Source organism: Trachemys scripta, chromosome 6 (genome assembly GCF_013100865.1).
Source record: "Trachemys scripta elegans isolate TJP31775 chromosome 6, CAS_Tse_1.0, whole genome shotgun sequence".
Lineage (NCBI taxonomy): Eukaryota > Metazoa > Chordata > Testudines > Emydidae > Trachemys > Trachemys scripta.
Window position 1 is genome coordinate 11,088,524 of NC_048303.1, and position 19,590 is coordinate 11,108,113.

Sequence of the window (19,590 nt, forward strand, 5' to 3'; positions counted from 1 at the left end):
GAGGGCACGGGAGGGGAACCGGGGGAAGGTGAAATCGCTGGATACTGCGGGGAGCTGGCATGGGAGGGGAACCAGGGGAAGGTGGAATCACTGGGTACTGCGGGAAGCTGGCATGGGAGGGGAACCGAGGGCAGGTGGAATCGCTAGGTACCAGCAGTAGCGTGGGAACCATTTGTGGGGTGCTGAAAGCCACTGAACCAAAGTAACCCCCCCTGTGTGTGATGGAAACCCCTGCAAGCCAGGGGTGCTCCTGCACCCCCAGCACTTGTGATACCAGGGGCCACTGGCACCGCCGGTGAGGAGCAGCCCCCAGCCGGAGCACGTCCCGCCCGCGGGGGAGGCGGGCGCTCCAGCGCGGCTGTGTTGCCCCATCCCGACTCTCCCTGTTCCGGGCCCGGCTCCTCCTGGCTGGGTCTCGGCTGGGTCGGAGGCTCCTGAAGCGCAGCGGCAGCCCCGCGCTGAGGGCGGGGGAAGCATCCGGAGCCATCCGCCGCCATGGTGAGTGCCCCCGGGCGGAAGGGCCCCGCAGCCCTCGGGGGCAGCCCGCCGCGCCGCGCCGCTGGGGCAGCGCCCCCCGCCTGCTCCGGGGCGTGAGGAGAGGGCAGCCGGGGCGGCCATTTCCCCCGCAGGGTCCCTCACACCGCGGCGTGTCTGGCCAGGGGCTGCCTGCGGCCCCGGGGTCCCGAGCGGGATTAGCCCCCCGGAGAGCCCGCCCCGGGGCTGCTGGAGCCTTCAGTGGGGCGGGACCTTCCCAAACAGCTGCTCTGAGCCTGACTGCTGCGTGTGCAGGAGCCACAATGCTCCGAACGGCCCTTGACTCCGGTTTGGGGCCGTTTATACGGTGCTAGTGCTCCACCTCACTTCCGGGTTCTCTTTCTGATCCCCTGATAATCCCTGTTGTTTCCATAAAGATGGCAGGCGTGTGAGTCAGGCAGCAGAGAGAAATGCTGCTCTGTGTTTAGGGGGTGAAGGGTGCTGGAGATCATGACGCAGGTTAGGACTTCGTTTTGTGTTGTACATGTTGCCCACCCTTCCTTGAGCCACAAGTTCCCATACGGGTCTGGAGTTAAATAATAGCCGGCGCAGGTAGAAAGCGGTTTAGAAACACGGGTAATAGGTACCACACCACGTTAGACGAGATCTGAAAGGGGTTTTGTGTGCGTCAGTACACATCCTGTGTTATACCTGCTCAGACCTGTTGTGCCTGAGTCAGATCATCTGGGTTTTCCTAGGAAATTGGAGACACTGCTGGGTTGTTGGTTTTTTTTTTAATTTATTTGTGTTTATTTTGTTGGCAAGCCAGCCCTATTACTTTAAATAGCACCAGTTGTTAATAATGCATCTCATCTCTGCTGAATATTTTTATCGTAGGGATCAGTCGGTAATGAGCCTGGTTCTGTGATAAATAAATGCCATCACGATTTTTCTCTTTTCTTTAATGTTGTTAAGATCTCTCAGTTCAGTCCTTCTATTTCTAACTTTTTGGAGGGGGGGGGGCATGACAATATGTACACCTTTTACTGGCTTATTCCTCCCTTACTTGTGTTTACATCAGCAATAAGTTTAGATGGGGGGTTTACATATTTACTTTATACCACTGTCTGTTCCTGACTTGAAATTGGGTCGGGGGTCATTCCTCCTTGCCTTACAGTGGGGATCTAAACACTTCCAAGAGAAGAGGGGGAAGCTTGTTATGGGGGGAGGGAGGTTGATTCTCCTGTGTCCCCGTGCTGCTGAGCCGGTGAGAAGCACTGCTGCAGTATGCAGCCAAGATGATGTCATGTAATTGCCCAGGAGTGATTCTGGTTTCTCACAGTTGTGGCTGTAAAATTTGTGGGTTTTGTTGAAAATCTGCTGTATTTTACTTGTGGAAGGGAGAAAAATACTCTACATTTTTGGATTGCCTTTTCACCTGCCCTGTCTCCATACTATTAAGCCCCATCTACTCTGTTGCAAGCTGGACCTACGTTTTGTGGCAGGATTCTTTTCTCCGGCAGTCTGGTGCAGCATACTGGAAACTCGGCAGCAGTTTTGTTGAAATGTAAAACAAAATCCTGTAAATTAATTGAATATAAAGAATAACATTTTTATGCTATGTCCATATTTCCAGTTTTCTTTATGCCAAAAAAATTTGTATGAGGAATACGTTACAGTAACATAGAATTTGTCAGGGGTGATTTTAGAGGTTTTTACAGTTGAGTAAGGTTTTAGAGGGGGCTTTTGGGATGCAGTTTGGGAGGAATATGAGTAGTATACAGCTCGATAGCATTCATCACTATATTTTTGACAGGTTTCTACACCCCATTTTGGACTTTTGTCCTGCCCTCCATTCCCATTTCCATTGGTGTCGAGGTTTGGCACAGTCGGCCATTTCTAATTTTTTTTCCTTATTTTTTATGTTTGGTCAGGGGAATGTTGCGTGATTGTACTTTGATACGTTTGGTTGATTATTTAGAGGAAAAGGTTGAAAGAATAGAGTAAGAGAGCTTAAATGAAATGAGTTTTTTTGGTTAGGTTTAGAGCAGGGGTGGGCAAACTACAGCCTGCAGGCCGGATCCAGGCCCTCAGGGCTTTGGATCCGGCCTGCGGGATTGCCACGCCCATGGTGCCACAGGCCCCGTGCTGCTCCCCGAGCCCCTCCTGCACCCCAACTCCCTGCCCTGAGCCCCCTGCCACACCGCTCCTGCACCCCAACCCCCTGCCCTGAATCTCCTCCCACAGTTCTCTCTGCACCCCTGCTCTGAGCCCCCTCCTGCACTCCACACCCCCTCCTGCACCCCAACCCCATTCCCTGAGCCCCCCATACACCCCGCACCCTTCCTCTGCCCCAACCCCTTGCCCTGAGCCCCTTCCTGAACACCGCCCCCCTCCCACACCCCGCACTCCTCCCAACCCCCTGCCCCAGCCCTACATTCATTGCCCTGCATGCAATTTCCCTACAGCTGTGGCCCTCGGGCCAAAAGGTTTGCCACCCCTGCTTTAGAGGAAAAAAGGAAAGAAAGCTTATTCAACAGAAGAAAGATTGTTTGGTTAGGTTTAGTAAGGAGAGATGATTTTTAAAGAATAGAAAGAGAGGAAAAAATAAGCACAGGGCAAAGAAAAAAGGTTTTAGAGAATAAAAAAAAATAACGCAATAAGAGAGTCTATGTTACTGAACACATGCAGAGCAAAACATCCTAGCCTAGCGACTGCCGGTTGTGAAATGATAACTGTTCTGGGAGACAAACCTTGGGCACTATCCCCGCCTCTTGGTGGACCAATCAGACGCTGCTTTACAGCTACGTCACAGAATACACTTTTTGAACCAGTCCTTTCATGCCAAAACTTTAAAACAAGAGCCTTTCAGAAATGGGCTATTGCAGAGTTGATTATTTAAAAAACTCTAACCAATGAGCATTGACTGTGTGTACAAAGCCACGTATTTTTTCGAACTGCGGCTTTAAAATCAGGAGCCTAGACACAACAGCCATGTCCTTTTACAAGACGCCCACAGATGCCACGAAGCCTGAATTGCATATGGGTGGGCCAGCTCGTGTTCAGAAGAGAAGACCCATTTACACTTATTTTGCTAAAGAGGCAGCACTGAACCCCGCATTTCATCCTGAAATTGAACTGAAGAAACAGGAAGACTTTATGGAGTGGGAGGAAAGCTCTCTATGGGAACCCTACAGGGTGGTTCTGTCTTCTGCTCCTTTCTCTTCTCCCTCTAGACTTTATTCCTGGGTATTGTCATCTGCTTTTGTAATTTCTACTTTCATCTTTATGCTGCTGATTTACAAGTCCCTCTTCCTGTCCTGTATATCTAACATTGTTGGTTTGACTTTATATAGCTGAAGTTTAGGGCCAGATTCACTCCAAGTTTGTTGATTTTGCCAGTGTAACCCTGCTGCAGGCTACCTTTATACATTGTGAGCAAAAAAGGCACAATTTTAATTTCTTTGTTTTCTAAAATCCTTCCAATTTTAAGAAAATGAGAATGTAATCAGTTGTGATTATATTATCGTAAATGCATTACTAGCACTGATTACAATGATACATAGAAACATATAATATTCTTCAGCTTATGAGAAGCTAGTCTTCACTGCAAGTTTTAGAAGGACTTAGAGGGGCCTGCCCAGGGAAGCATGCCCAGCAGCCTCCCTCTTCCTCTCTCCACATATTGAGCAGTAGTGAGAAAGCTTGTAATGGACAGACTATGGAAATCTCCAGATCCTTGGGGCTCCTTTCCTAAAGTAGCTTGCACCAACCACAGCCAAGGCCACAGAGTCAGGGCTTTCCACTTCTCTTACATTCCACCTGCTACGGACACATGCACTTGAAACAGAGAGATCTGCCCTGGTTATTGGACCAGTGGCCTCTCCTCCCCATGGGAGACAGAAACCAGGAGGAGCCTCCCAGGTCTTCTGACACCAATATTCACTCAACTCTGAATCTTGATGTCTGGGAGCCTGCTTCTCCACTCAGTGACTTCAGTGGAACTACACTAGCAACTCCCCTGGAATTTTTCCCCCTGACTTCCATTGGTTGTTGGTCCCCAGGGCTGGCCTTACCTTGAGGCAAACTGAGGCGGCCGCCTCAGGTGCCAGATGGTTGGGGGGCACCACTAGGACTCAGAGGGAAGAAAATTGTGTCTTCTGCTGGTGCATATGTATTCTCTCTACTCTAGATGCACAGAGATGGTGGAGTGCTGTGCTGGAGGAAGGAGGGCACAAGAGACATAACCGACAGGCAGGAGAAAAGATGAGAGGGAATAACAGAAAGCAGCAGGAGCTGCAGGGGGAGAGAGGAGGAGCCTCTTATGTACCTCTCTAGCACTCCCAGGAGCCTGGACTGATTCACACCAGCTTCTCAGGGAGCTTCCTGTTTCCTGCTGCTTCCCTGAACCCACTTGAGGAGAACAGGCAGTCAACTGAAGTAGTAGAAGCCAATTAGCAGGGCCAGCTCCAGGTACCTGCTGAGCAAGCAGGTGCTTGGGGCGGCCAAGGGGAAGCAAATCGGACTCTTCGGGGGCAATTTGGCGGAGGGTCCCTTGGTCCCTCTCGGAGGGAAGGACCTGCCGCCAAATTGCTGCCAAAGAAGAAAGCAGCGCGGTGGAGCTGCCGTCGATCGCGATGGCTGCTTTTTTTTTTTTTTCCCCGCCGCTTGAGGCGGCAAAAACCTGGGAGCCGGCCCTGCCAGTTAGGCCCTTAAGATGCTGATATCTTCCATCACTCAGGGCCTGCTACCAGCCTGCTTATTTGTCCCCTTCTACTGAGTGTTGAGAGCCACTATAGCTGGCACAGAACAGCAGTCATGAGTGAAAGAAGAAAACGCCCCTCTGGGGCAGCATTCAGAAAAAGCAAGCAAGCAAAGGAAGCTTTTCTATCTAAGCAGGAAGGAGCTCTCCTGAGATACATAGACACAAATGTTCACGCTGAGCCTTCCGGCCCCCGTGAGGATGTGACTGGTGAGGAGATACCTGATCTTCCAGTTAGTCAGAGTGCAGGTGACCTGGCAGCTACTGCAGCATCCATATCTCCATCTCAAATGGATGTAACCATGCACACTCCTGAAGAAAAGTGTAGCTCAGAGAAGAGTGTGGTGGAGGCACAAGAAACTGCTGCTGCTGAGTTTAGTTCCTTAAGTCTAGATGATCCAGGACTGTGGACCCACTTGAGCAGTAGCCTGAGGGACTTCCTTGTACTGCATGGGCCACAGCAAGTGAAAAACTTCATGTTCCCCAAAGACAATGAAAATAGAAGTTTCCATCCAACACATTACTGGCGTGAAATCCCCAATGGTGACAAAGTGGAGAGGCCATGGCTTATGTACTCAAAAACCCAGAATGCTGCATACTGTTTTTGTTGCAAACTCTTCCAGTCTAACATTCCAGCCACATTGGGTTCTACATGAACAAAGGACTGGAAAAATCTGGCTAGAAATCTGGCATGCTATAAGAAGGCTGCGAACCATCAGAGAGCATTCCATAGGTGGAAAGAGCTTGAGATGAGACTAAGGTTAAAGGCCACCAGAGATTATCAGGATCAAGAGAAGATTGCATCAGAATCTGTTTACTGACAAAATGTTCTGAAAAAGCTCATTGCCATTGTGAGAATGCTTGCTACCCAAAACCTAGCATTGCATGGTACTTCAGATCAACTGTATGTGCCAAACACTGGAAACTTCCTTAAAATTGTGGAGCTGATGTCTGAGTTTGATGCAGGGGCATCTAAGCAAAGTCACCACTCAAGAAATGTACACATACCACTACCTTGGAAAAACAATTCAAAATTGAGATCCTACAGTTACTGGCAACAAAAGTCAAACAGAAGATTGTGGCAGATCTGAAGTCAGCAAGATATTACTCTGTTATTCTGGACTGCACACCTGACATTGAAACAAATTACTTTAATGGTGCATTTTGTAACAACAACAGAACCTAGTGAAAATGTCCCTGCAATGGTGACTGTCAGAGAGCATTTTCTAGAATTTATTGACATCGATTATACTACAGGAACTGGTATGACAAATGTGCTTCTTAAAAAGCTGGAAGAGTCGGGAATTGCGATAGCTGACATGAGAGGTCAGGGCTACGATAATTGTGCCAACATGAGAGGAAAGAACAGAGGAGTGCAGACACGGATCTGAGAGTTAAACCCTCGAGTTCTTTTTGTCCCATGCAGTTCTCATTCATTGATCTTGGTGGTCAGTGATGCAGCATCAGCTTCTAGTGAGGCTGCTGAATTTTTTTAATGTAATTCAAAGCATCTATGTATTTTTCTCTGCATCAACTAATGGATGGCAAATTTTGAAGCAACATCTGGGAACAACTTCTCTGACACTGGAAACCACTGAGTGCCACACGATGGGAAAGTCAAGTGGAGGCAATAAAGCCTATCAAACACCAAATTGAGAAGATAGATGATGCCATAGTTCCCATAATGGAGGATAATGCTATGACAGGAACTGTTCGTGGGAAAACAGTGGCAGAGGGAAATGGAATCATCAGAAACATACATAACTTCAAATTTCTGTGTGGCTTAGTGTTGTGGCATGACATACTGTTTGAAATAAATGTGCAATACAGTCAGTTGAAGAACGTTTCATGCAGCTCAAAGAACACAGCAGTATATTTGGGATGTTGTATGATATTCCAAAACTCCTCACTATACCTGAAGAAGACCTACACCAGCAAGGCAGGGCACTAGAGACAGTGGTGACACATGATGACATGCGCAATATTGATGCGAGTGATTTAGGTGATGAACTGAAAGCCCTTTCAAGATACATCTCAGCAGGATCAACTCCAAAGGATGTTCTGGAATATATGTGCACAAATAAGATGACCACCCTCTTTCCAAATGCTTTTGTTGCTCAGCGCATACTTCTAACACTTCCTGTAACAGTTGCCAGTGGAGAACGCAGCTCTCCAAGCTGAAGTTAATAAAAACACATCTACACTCCACAATGACACAGGAGAGGCTGGTCAGCCTTGCTACCATCTCAACAGACCATGAGCTGGCCCAGACCGTGGACCTTCAGGAAGCAGTTCAAATTTTTGCAACCAAGAAGGCATGGAAATCACCACTTTGATTATTCAAACAAATAAAAATGCCAGTGTTTACTATGCAGACAAGAAAAGTTACATTTGCTGTTCTGGCATTTGAAAGTGAAGTGTTACTTAACATTTTTGAACAAGGCATTTTAAGTTGTTAGTTCTCCTTTATTCACGTAGGTAGCAGAGCAGTACCATGAGAGGAGTAGAAAAGGAAGAAGGCAGAATTGAGACCTTTCAAAGTTTTGGCCCAAGCGATGGGGCATGGGGTTGTCATTTGAGCTCCCCGCCTCAGGTTCCAAAATGTTGTGGGCCGGCTCTGTTGGTCCCCTTCATCCCGCCTTGACCCTGCCTAACTTCACTCTTCTGCTGTTGTGTTTATCTCCTTTCCCCTCTACCACTCTCCTCTGTTTCCCTCTACTGTTTACGTATCCCCTTCAGCCATTCCCCCAAAAGCAATAGTAATATAAATAATATATTAAACATGAAAAAGCAGACAAACCCTTAGAACTGACATTCCACGTGCGTGGGATTAACTGGATCACTTTGCTTGTATGCTGTATGCCTTTCCCGTGTCATTAATTATTATTATTTATTTGCATTGCAGTTTGCATCTGAGGCCCCAATAAGGGACGGGAGCTCAATTGTGCTAGGCATTGTACAGATATATAACAGACAGTCCCTGCCCTGAAGAGCATGTCCTTCATCTGTTATTTGTCTTTTCAGATCTCTTCAGGATAGGGACTGTATCTTCCTATATGTTTTTACAACACTTAATACAAAGCCCCCTGTCCCCCTTCCTGGTTGGGCCTTCGGTTGCTACTGTAATATAAATAGTGATGTTGGAAATACATGGCATTTCAAATCTGCAATGTACAAATCTTCTCACTGATATCAGTGTAACTCAAATGACAGGAGCAGATTTAACAGCTTTTAGAGAACATCCAGTCCTGCGAAATAAGTGTGTGAAATATAATACTTTTATTCAAGCTGACAACTAATACTGAAAAACTAAACAGCTGCATGGAAAGCAACTGTGTTAAAGCAAAAAATACAGAAAATTTAAGGCCATGTCTACACTACCACTTATGTTGGCAAAATGTATGTCATTCAGGGGTGTGAAAAAACTCTCCCCTAAGCACCATAAGTTTCGCCAGCGTAAGCACTCGTGTGCACAGAGCCAACATAACTACTGCCTCTTGTTTAGGTGGTTTTATTATGTCGATAGGAGAGCTGTGCTGTTGTAAGTTCAGTAGTGTAGATGTGGCCTAAACGGGTAATGTGACTCTGACCCTTATTTCAAAAAACAAATAATCAAAACAAATATAGTATAATTGTAGGTATCCAAATTCCGTTTGTCCAAAAATCCTGGTTATCTGAATCCAGGTGCATCCCCATGTTAGTCACTAGAACTTCTGCTTATCTGAATGCCCAGTTAGCCAAAAGTTTGGGATGTCCCCCAGGCCCTTTGGATAAATGGGAGTATACAGTACATTGTTTGCATGTGTATGTGTAGAAATAACTTTCTACTTATATAAGCATTATATTGGAGGGGAGAGTAGCAAACCAGGTATGTTTTTGAGAAAATAAATGATAAAGTTAAAGGAAATAAAGATACAATATTTACATAAATTAATAAAACGGCTTAGTGTAGGCCTGGCCTAGATTCCTATGACATGCAAGTAAGGGTACAATATAGAAGGAAAGGGTTTAATTAGTGAGAGCACATCTCATAATACTTTTGTTTTGTTAGTTATCTATAGCCACACTTGTTCCACCTAAACTCTGTATCTCCTGACTTGTGGGAAATAGGAAGGGCCAGCTCATGCTGCCTCAGCAAGTTGATACATTTTTTTAAGAAGTTGCCAGTTTGTGCTGTGAAATCAAAGTAATTTTTAAAATGAAGTTTCTAGACTTCATAGTTACAAAAACTATCTGCAAAATTCCCCCACTTGGTAAGGGAATTCCCATCTTTTCATGTGCTGTAATATATATACTGCTTACTGTATTTTTCACTTCATGCATCTGATGAAGTGGGCTGTAGCCCACGAAAGCTTATGTCCATATAAATTTGTTAGTCTCTAAGATGCCACAAGGACTCCTCGTTGTTTTATCTGCAAAATGTGAACTGAGTATATCTCAGTGCAGTGATGTCTGTAACAATAGTTCAGAGAGTTAGAAACTACTCCATTCAGCTCTTTTGTATTTGAACTCTGAAGCCTAATGATGATTTAAAATGTCACAGTTAACAATAATACAAAATAAGCAATTTTCATGAGGGGAAATGTGTATGTAATTTGCTTCAGATGTCATTGAAGTATAAAATACTATCTTTTTATTCTATAGAAGTCATATATAGTGCTGTTTCTTTCCCCCCCTTCAGGTGAATTTCACCGTAGACCAGATCCGAGGGATCATGGACAAAAAATCCAATATCAGGAATATGTCTGTGATTGCTCATGTTGATCATGGCAAATCGACACTGACAGACTCTTTGGTATCTAAAGCAGGTATCATTGCTTCAGCCAAAGCTGGTGAAACACGATTCACAGACACTCGGAAAGATGAACAAGAAAGATGTATCACAATCAAGTCTACGTAAGTACCATAAAGTTATTTTTAACCTTTGTCTGAATCTTGTAATGCAACACTGTAAAATTTCCTCCTCACAACCCCCCACACACTCGGATTTTTCTGAGCATAGGGGGAGGGATAGCTTAGTGGTTTGAGCATTGGCCTGCTAAACCCAGGGTTGTGAGTTCAATCCTTGAGGGGGCCACTTAGGGATCTGGGGCAAAAATCAGTACTTGGTCCAGCTAGTGAAGGCAGGGGGCTGGACTCGTATAACCTTTCTGGGTCCCTTCTAGTTCTATGAGATAGGTATATCTCCATATATTATATTATATTCATACATGGATCAATGTTATTGTTAATAGAATGAATGTTAATAGGCCATGCTGTCTGATGACTGTATCACCATACTTTGCTTAAAGCATAGTAGCGATTATTTTCAGAATTCCTTACCTACCGAAGATACAAATGTTAGTGCTATATTCATTTTATTAATTCAACTGACTATCAAAGCATTGCTACATCAATGCCAGGACCTTTAATTTACAGGATAGATGGGGATATCTTCTTTGTTAATTATTTGCTGTTCCACTTGTTTCTTTTGAGTCAATATGTCTTGCAGCTGTGCTTCTTGAATTGAAAATATATATTATATTCTCCATATTGATGTGATGATCTTTATTTTTAAAGTGCTAAATCATCAAGTGGAGTCTTATGGGTGCACTCTTCTCCTAATGTAATATTTTCTATTTGTTACTTGAAACAGCACACATTTACAATGAAATCCACTAACTGACATTTCATTCTTTTTAAGTATTAAATTTTTGCCACTTTTCTTCACTCGAGCACTTAGAATTTAAATTTAAATACTGTGATGGCTTTTAGTTTTAAGAATCTAATATGAATGTTTTTAAATGATTTTAGTTTGTAGATAACTTGTAGGTAGTGCTAATTATATTAGAGTTATTTTTGTAACAAATACTTCAGTAAAATGGAGGATATCAGGGTTCAGCTTATAAACGCATGTAGTGGTCTCTCCTACTTGCTTTGGGCCAGATTCTGACACTTTTACTCATAATGAATAGTACCTTACTCTGAGTAGTTCCTTTAATCTTAACAGGATTACTTGCAGTAGAGTAAGGGTATGTCTATACTACCCGCTGGATTGGCGGGCAGCGATCGATCCAGCGGGGGTCAATTTGTCGCATCTAGGATTTATCGCGTCTAGTCTAGACGCGATAAATCGACCCCCGAGCGCTCTCCCATCGACTCCTGTACTCCTGCCTGCGCCTCTCACACCGGTGAGTCGACAGGGGAGTGGCAGCAGTCGACTCACTGCAGTGAAGACACCGCGGTGAGTAGATCTAAGTACGTCAACTTCAGCTACGTTATTCACGTAGCTGAAGTTGTGTAACTTAGATCGATCCCCCACCCAGTGTAGACCAGGCCTAAGATACTACTCACTGACCAGAGATGGCAGAATCTGGCCATTTGTGATGATTGAGAATAGCATCTCGACATGTGACATATGACTCAGTGCAGCAGTGTCAACCAGTTGAAAATAAGTTTATAGAGCAAATGATTTGGTGACAGTTATTCTGCTATGTTGGTCATGAATCAAAATAGAAATTCCTTACAGTCAGAGCAAAATATTGGATCCCAAGAATTTTATGAGCCCCAAAATAGTGTTGAGTAGTTCCTCTTTCATTTTCCTTTAATTTATGTATATCATGATGATCGTGTTTTTTAAAGAGGAGCTACAGGAGACTACATAATGTAGGTTTAAAATTACTGAAATAAAATGTTCTCTCCTGCAGAGCAATCTCTCTGTACTATGAACTCTCGGACAATGACTTGGCCTTTATCAAAGAGAGCAAAGATGGTTCGGGTTTTCTTATTAATTTAATCGACTCCCCTGGACATGTAGATTTCTCCTCCGAAGTTACAGCAGCTCTTCGCGTCACTGATGGTGCCCTTGTAGTTGTTGACTGTGTTTCAGGTGAGTGTGCTTTAACTACAAGGTTTTGCTGCATCAGTAAAAAAAAAAAACCTGGTGGGTGACTTAATGCACTGGCCTTCTTGCTTTGAAGGTTTAGTTTCAGTTTGGAACTAGGCTGAAAATGAATTGATGGTGGGTCTTAGTCCCTAGCATGTTCTCCTGTTCACGTTGCAAGGGATGAATCTGACCATTCAGGCTCTGTGGGTGAAGTGCAGAGTGGCTGGGGAAGTGAAATCCATCCTCCAACCCAGCATCAGAGTGCAAGGCTGCCGCTCAGACTCCCCATTTCTCCTCCCAGCCTTTTACAATTGCTATCCCATTTTATAGACTGGAATAATGGCTGCAGCCTGTCCCTGCCAATTGCATGAAGCACTGAGGCTATACAAGGAATTCTGTGCTAGGATTCTCTGGCCAGTGTATATAGCGTAAAGTGGTCTTAGCAGACTGAAGAATCTGAACCATTGACTTTTTTTCCTCTTAGGGGTGTGTGTTCAGACAGAAACTGTTCTGCGTCAAGCAGTTGCTGAGCGCATCAAGCCAGTACTGATGATGAACAAGATGGATCGTGCTCTGTTGGAATTACAGCTAAAACCAGAGGAACTTTATCAGACCTTCCAGCGTATTGTGGAAAGTGTCAATGTCATCATTTCCACCTATGGAGAAGGTGAAACTGGACCGATGGGTAATATTATGGTAAAGAAAACTCAAGTTTTGCTTTAAATGATACCAAGAATTAATGTATCAAGAAGCTTCTGTGGTAGTTCACACTTCCTTATCAGGATCTCGTCGCAAACGTGTTCGTAGATTTTATATAGGAGAATGAATTAAAATATTTCCACAGTGGAAGCTGGCAGTTTCCTGAACTCAAGATCCTCTGGCCTAGCACATGAACATACCTGTGATCAGCCCCCTGCCGCCTGTATTGCTTCATCCTCATGCAGAGCAGGAAATCTACCTTCATTGGCTCTGTCTGATGGCCAGGCTGGTCAGACAACCAAATACACTGGTCCATTAGGGCAGACTGGGCTTATGCATTGCTTGCCAAGCACATAACTCTAGCATATATTCATAACTTTCTATGCACCCGGTACCTATATCATGCAAGAATGTTAATGATCAGTGAGTTATTAGTTTTGCACTGATATCTTACACAATATCTTTTAGATACAGATTATGATAACAGTGTGTTAGGTGTAGTAAGTATGTCAGGCCTGACGAGAGCTGCTGCAAAGAGTACTGAACTACCAGATGGCCTCTGTCGCAACCTACTATGTCATGGTCTGGTGGTTAGAACAAGGGTTTATTAGCTAGGATGGTATCCTAGGCTCTTCCACACGGGGGTTCAGTGGAGCTGCAGATACCCAGCCACTAAAATTCAGACCACTTTGCATAACTTTAGACACGTAGGTTTCAACTTCCAGAGGTAATTCAATACCAAAAATTCACAGAAATTCATGGAAATATTTGGAAGGCTTTAAATCCACTTTTGCTGTAGATATCTTTGTAAAATATAATCAAAACTCCTTGGGTGTAATTAGATTAGCAAAATGGGACAAAATAGAACTCTTGCTTCAAAGTAAGATCCAAGAAGACCAGTCTTGTCAAGACTATGGAATATTTTGGGAGTCTCAGTCACATGCTACATCCCACTGAAAGCAAAGTGTCTTGTCACAGGCATTAACTATCATTCTGTTTTTAGATTGATCCCCTTATTGGTACTGTTGGGTTTGGCTCTGGTTTACATGGCTGGGCATTTACTTTGAAGCAGTTTGCTGAGATGTATGTGGCCAAATTTGCTGCCAAAGGTGAAAAAGCACAACTCCCTCCAGCCGAACATTCAAAGAAAGTAGAAGATATGATGAAAAAGCTTTGGGGAGACAAGTGAGTGATGAAATACACATGTATACATAGGCACATGCTTAGCTACCACAGCGATAGGCTGTTCAGGAATATCTTAATGAAGTGTATATATTTAGCACAGTGGCTTGGTTTTCCCTCCCTCTTTAGGACCCTTTAAGAACTCATAATTAGGGCCCTACCAAATTCACTGCCATGAAAAATGTGTCACGAACCGTGAAATCTGGTCTTTTGGGTACTTTTACCCTATACTGTAAAAGTATACAAAAGTACACGTCGTTTCTCAAACTGGGAGTCCTGACCAAAAGGGGGTCACAAGCCTATTGTCAGGGGGTTGCGGTATTGCCACCCTTACTTCTGCACTGCCTTCAGAGCTGGGTGGCCAGAGAGCAGCAGCTGCTGACTGGGTGCCCAGCTCTGAAGGCAGCACTGCCACCAGCAGCAGCCCAGAAGTAAGGGTAGCATGATATGAACACATCCATGAAATTTGCTATTTATGCCTTGACCAACTTGCAAAAAATGTGTGATTATTCCATGATTTAAGTAGACCCCTACTTATAGTTCAAGAGTAGTTCAACCAGTCCCCACAAGGGGTCCCATTTATTTAGTCCACAGGGTACTCACTGGCCCTCCAGGCCCCAACCCCAGTTCAGTCTCTATCTCTGTAGTCAAAAATACCACAGTGTATTTGAAAGCAGAACACAGACTCCCACCATCTTCACCCCAGTTTCAGCTAGACACAGCCCCGTCCTGCCTGAGGGCCTGTCTGCTTCCCATTACCTTCTGCCTGGAGTCTGTCCTTCTCTGCAGGCCTTTGCTATCTGTCCCCTGCTTCTTGGGCAGGATCTCTCCTTGCCTTGAAAGCTTTCTCCTGAACTTCCTCAGCTTAGTATCAGGCTTCCTGCCTCTAGCAGTCTCAGTTACTCTCTCGTCCACCATCCCCTGCGTTGCCTGCTGCACTTTATATAGGAGTCCCCTGATTTCTCTCAGGTGGGGCTCATTTTGTAATCAGGGCTGGTTTAGCCCCAGGCTCTCCTGCCCCTGGGCAAGGCACCCTGTTACAGAATACATCTTTAATGCAGACAGTTTGAGGAGAAGTAGCTTATGCTTTTACAAAAAATAAATGTTAATGAGCAGCCTGAAGAACTAGACATAGTTAACATGTATGGCTCAACAATATGTCTGTGCGCATGTGTGTGTATATATAAAACTATTAGGAATACTACACGTATGTGATACAAATATATTCCAGAGGGGGATTCTGATGGCATAAACCATGGGGGGTGACGGGGGGAGAGAGAGAGAGACTAGATTGTTGCCAGAACTTGAGGATGGAGTTTGCTTTTATTACAACGTGTGGATTAAATGAATGTGTTAGATTATGGGCCTGCTCCAAAGCCCACTGAAATCAGTGGCAGTCTTTCTATTGAATTCAGAGGGCTTTGTGTTACCCAGGGTTTTCAGAACCCAAAGCAGTGGTAACTTAAATGTTTCTCTCCAGGCGGTGTCAGGAATAAATCAGTGGGGACACAGCTCCTCCGTCTGCTAAATGATTGGCACAAACCAGAGTGCTTTTACCTAAAAGTACTTTTTTCTCAAGTTTTAAAGACACACACATATATGCTCTAGCGGTAGGTTCAGAGTATCCCAAATATTATAGTTACCCAATGTTTGAAATGGTTTCACGTGATCAACAGCCAGGCTTTGGGGGGCCCTCCTTTTGTCCAGCTGTTGGGGAGTTTAGGCGTCAACTCCTTGCCCGAAGAAAAGCTTCCTCCGACTGCTCCAAAGCATATTCTTTTGCTTAATTTTTTTATAGCTAACTTAAACAAAGTATATAACTCCTAGTGACTCCTAGTGGGTCACAATACTAACCCCTAGTGGATCACCAATTTTCCTAATTTTAGCAAACTACTCATTATTTCTTCTTATTAAAGCATTTCTGGTATTTCTAGTTATAACAACAATCAAACAGGAGCACTTAACACCAACGTTGGCTGTCCAATCATTCTTTCCATTTTCATGATACTTACCTTTTTGTCCCATCCTCCGATTCTGATTAGCAAAACTGCAATCATGCAGCTGTTTGGCCTTGCCTCTCAGAGCCCTAAAATTATTTCTAGCTATGTGGTATTTGGTTTTCAGCTATAAATGGCTGGACACACAAAATGGCTGACCGCAGTAATAACAAGTTCTGGGGTTACATTTGGACCGTGCCTTATAGCAGGAGGAATAATTATGCACAAATGAATTATAACGGCATTGTTTGGAAGTTACAGGCTAATTATTAGAAGATGTATTAATGCTTAGAAAGAAATTTTCAGGTGAAAGGCACTATGGAAGTGCTTTACAGATGTTAAATAAAATCTAATGTCACTCCATGACTAGGGCTTTACCGAATTCGCAGCCAGGGAAAACACAGATGTTAAATAAAATCTAATATCACTCCATGACTAGGGCTTTACCAAATTCGCAGCCAGGGAAAACACATCATGGACTGTGAAATCTGGTCTCCCGCTGTGAAATCTGGTCTTTTGTGTTTTTACCCTACACTATACAGATTTCATAGGGGAGACCAGGGTTTCTCAAATTAGGGGTCCTGACCCAAAAGGGAGTTGCAGCGGGGTCATAAGTGTATTTGGGGGGGGGGGTGTCGCAGTATTGCCACCCTTACTTCTGCGCTGCCTTCAGAGCTGGGAAGCTGGAGAGCGGTGGCTGCTGAGGGTCCAGCTCTGTACGCAGCAGCGCAGAAGTAAAAGTTGGCAATACCATACCAGGCCATCCTTACTTCTGCGCTGCTGCTGGTGGCGGCTCTGCCTTCAGAACTGGGCTCCTGGCCAGCAGCCGCCGCTCTCCAGCTGCCCAGCTCTGAAGGCAGCTCCGCGCCAGCAGCAGCACAGAAGTAAGAGTAGCAGTACTGTGACCCCCCCACAACTCCTTTTTGGGTCAGGATCCCTACAATTACAACACCCTGAACTTTCAGATTTAAATAGCTGAAATCATGAAATTTACAATTTTTTAAATCGTATGACCGTGAAATTGACCAAAATGGACCATGAATTTGGTAGAGCCCTATTCATGAGATAAGCAAGTTTATGGGGATATTTAGCATACAATTGAAGTGATTTATCCAAGATAACAAAAGGTATTTTAGGTAGACCTGAGATTAGAATTCAGGAATTCCTGGCACCCAATTCTTTGCTCAAGCCACTAGACCAATTTCGGTGATTGAAAACACAAATCTAATTCCAGTGCATGGGTATCGCTTACAAAACAAAAAACACTTGCTCCCTGTACTTCTTTTATCCAAAGCAACTAACTCTTCTCCCTATGAATGGAACAGCTCTGAAATGTTCCAAGTAGGAATCTCTCCTTTTCCTACTATTTTAGTGCCCTGTACATAATTCAAGGTGTTCCACACTGAAGCACAGTCTTGTTCTCAGAAAGTGATTGATCAGTAGAAATCTGGAAAACTTTTCAAACCATGGATGATTATCATCTCTTTAAATATTTTTCCTCTAAAGTTCAAACTGGATGAGTAAAGCACCTTAAACCAGTGGCGGATTAATGCATGGGCCCCATGCCCAGAGGACCCGGCCAATCTGGAACCTGTTGTAGTAGGAAGAGAGCCTGAGACATAAGCCCTTGTATTAAAGGCCTGGTATGAGGCAAGACCTGCTTACAAAATTTGGCAAGAACAGGGCTAATAATGCAGAAATACACATTCCTAAGAAGTGCTAAGCACCAGAGTACTTATGCAAACATATTCCAATATTAAGTGGTACCAGAACATCCCAATATTAAGGATGGTATAAAAACATTCCCCAAGGATAACAGGAACACACTGACCCCTTCTTAAAGATAAGGCTAGGATGACAGTACGTAACAGATGTTTTAATTGAACCAACATGTACAAGGTGTTGGGTAATAAATAGCTACGTCAGGGGGCAGTAACTATGTCAGAAGCAGTACTAACTTGTTTGTATTAGGGTATAAAGATGTATCTCAGAGGGAGTACTTTTGTCCAGCCGAGGGGGGAATGGAAAGTCCCGTCATTCACTGAGCTGTGTCCATTGTCACAGGCATACATGTCTTAGTATTCTCGTCGAGTTTGCCAGGTGCTATTACTGTGCTTTGTTGACAGTAAACCTGGCCTGGTGCCTTTGTACCTTAACGGATCTTGTGGTCATTGAGCGGTTCGCTCAAGGTCTGCTGTGCCGGCTGTCTGCGTAGAGCTGGGATAGCACACAGGGAAAACACACACACGCAGCCGAACATCTAACCACACCTGTGTAAAAGTGGGGGCGGGGGGGGCCCACTGGTGCTGGAACGGTAGCTCCACCCCTGCTCCTCTTCTCCCTGGGGCCCCACCTATTGGCCAGGCTGGAAGCTGGAGCTGGGCTGTGGTAAGAGCCACCAAGGGAGCCTGGGCCACTGTGGGGAGCCCCAGACCTTTCACCTGCCCTGGGCAGGGGCTGGGGTGCCTGAGAGCAGCCCCCAGCCCATGTCCCTGCTCCCCGGGGCGCTCTGCCCAAGGCTACTACACCCAGGTTAAAAAGTGGCTGGGCCATGGCCACCCTGGCCCACCCAGTTCTGGTGCCCTCAGGCCCCTGGAGTGTGGGAGGTCCAAATGTTCTTTGTGCCCAGGGCCCAACTAAATCTTAATTTGTCTCTGCCTTAAACTTTTTATTTAGATATTTTGATCCAGCAACCGGAAAATTCAGCAAATCAGCCACCAGCCCAGATGGAAAGAAATTGCCACGGACGTTCTGCCAGCTCGTTCTGGATCCCATCTTTAAGGTAAAACAGAAAGTTAATCTGTAGCTGTCCCAACTTCTGGCATTTTCATCCAGTGGTATAAGTAAGTGTAGGATTCAGCCTAGAAAAAGACAGAAGCTCACTCACCAAACGTGGGCTCCAAAAGCTGGTTATCTGTATATCACAGAGGCCTGGTCCCCACTAAGTCCCCACTTCGGACTAAGGTACGCAAATTCAGCTACGTTAATAACGTAGCTGAATTCGAAGTACCTTAGTCCGAACTTACCACGGTCCAGACGCGGCAGGAAGTCTCCCCCAGTCGATGCTGCGTACTCCTCTCGGCGAGCTGGAGTACCGGCGCCGACTGTGAGCACTTCCGGGATCGATCCGGGATCGATTTATCGCGTCTTAACCAGACGCGATAAATCGATCCCAGAACATCGATTGCGTGCCGCCGGACCCTCCGGTAAGTGAAGACAAGGCCAAAGTGTGTGCAGTCCCTGCATTCAGGAATTTATGATCTAGGTAAACTACATACAACGACACTAAGGAGAAAGAAGGCAACACAAAGTCTGAAAGAGGAATGGAATGTGGCACAGGTCTTGTCGTTCTCCATTAAAAAAAAATTGTTAGTGCAGTGAATTTGTTTTAATATACAAAAGAAATTATTTTGGTGTTATCCAAATCAAAGGTTTAGGAATTATCTTTCATTGGGAGGTTTAGAAAATAAGTTTGGTGTAACTATCATTTTTCAGATCTTTGCAGGAAATCATAAATTTTGTTTTTTATAAAGAACAAAGAATTATTAAATAAAAACCTAAATTTGGAGACAGTGTGAGGACATTTTCAATCTGCATGTTACAGATCCACT

The 19,590-nt window shown here is 44.7% G+C and overlaps 1 protein-coding gene across 1 annotated transcript in view; it reads left to right on the plus strand.

Annotated features, from left to right (window-relative positions):
- Positions 1 to 343: 343 nt before the first annotated feature.
- LOC117879501 (elongation factor 2-like) overlaps positions 344 to 19,590 on the plus strand; it is a 31,866-nt gene continuing 12,619 nt past the window's right edge. The window contains exons 1-6 of the mRNA XM_034774736.1: positions 344 to 498; positions 9,918 to 10,132; positions 11,923 to 12,104; positions 12,586 to 12,797; positions 13,804 to 13,985; positions 18,656 to 18,761. Of these exons, the coding sequence (XP_034630627.1) occupies positions 496 to 498; positions 9,918 to 10,132; positions 11,923 to 12,104; positions 12,586 to 12,797; positions 13,804 to 13,985; positions 18,656 to 18,761 (900 nt within the window). The 5' untranslated portion in view covers positions 344 to 495. The remainder of the gene's footprint in view (positions 499 to 9,917; positions 10,133 to 11,922; positions 12,105 to 12,585; positions 12,798 to 13,803; positions 13,986 to 18,655; positions 18,762 to 19,590) is intronic.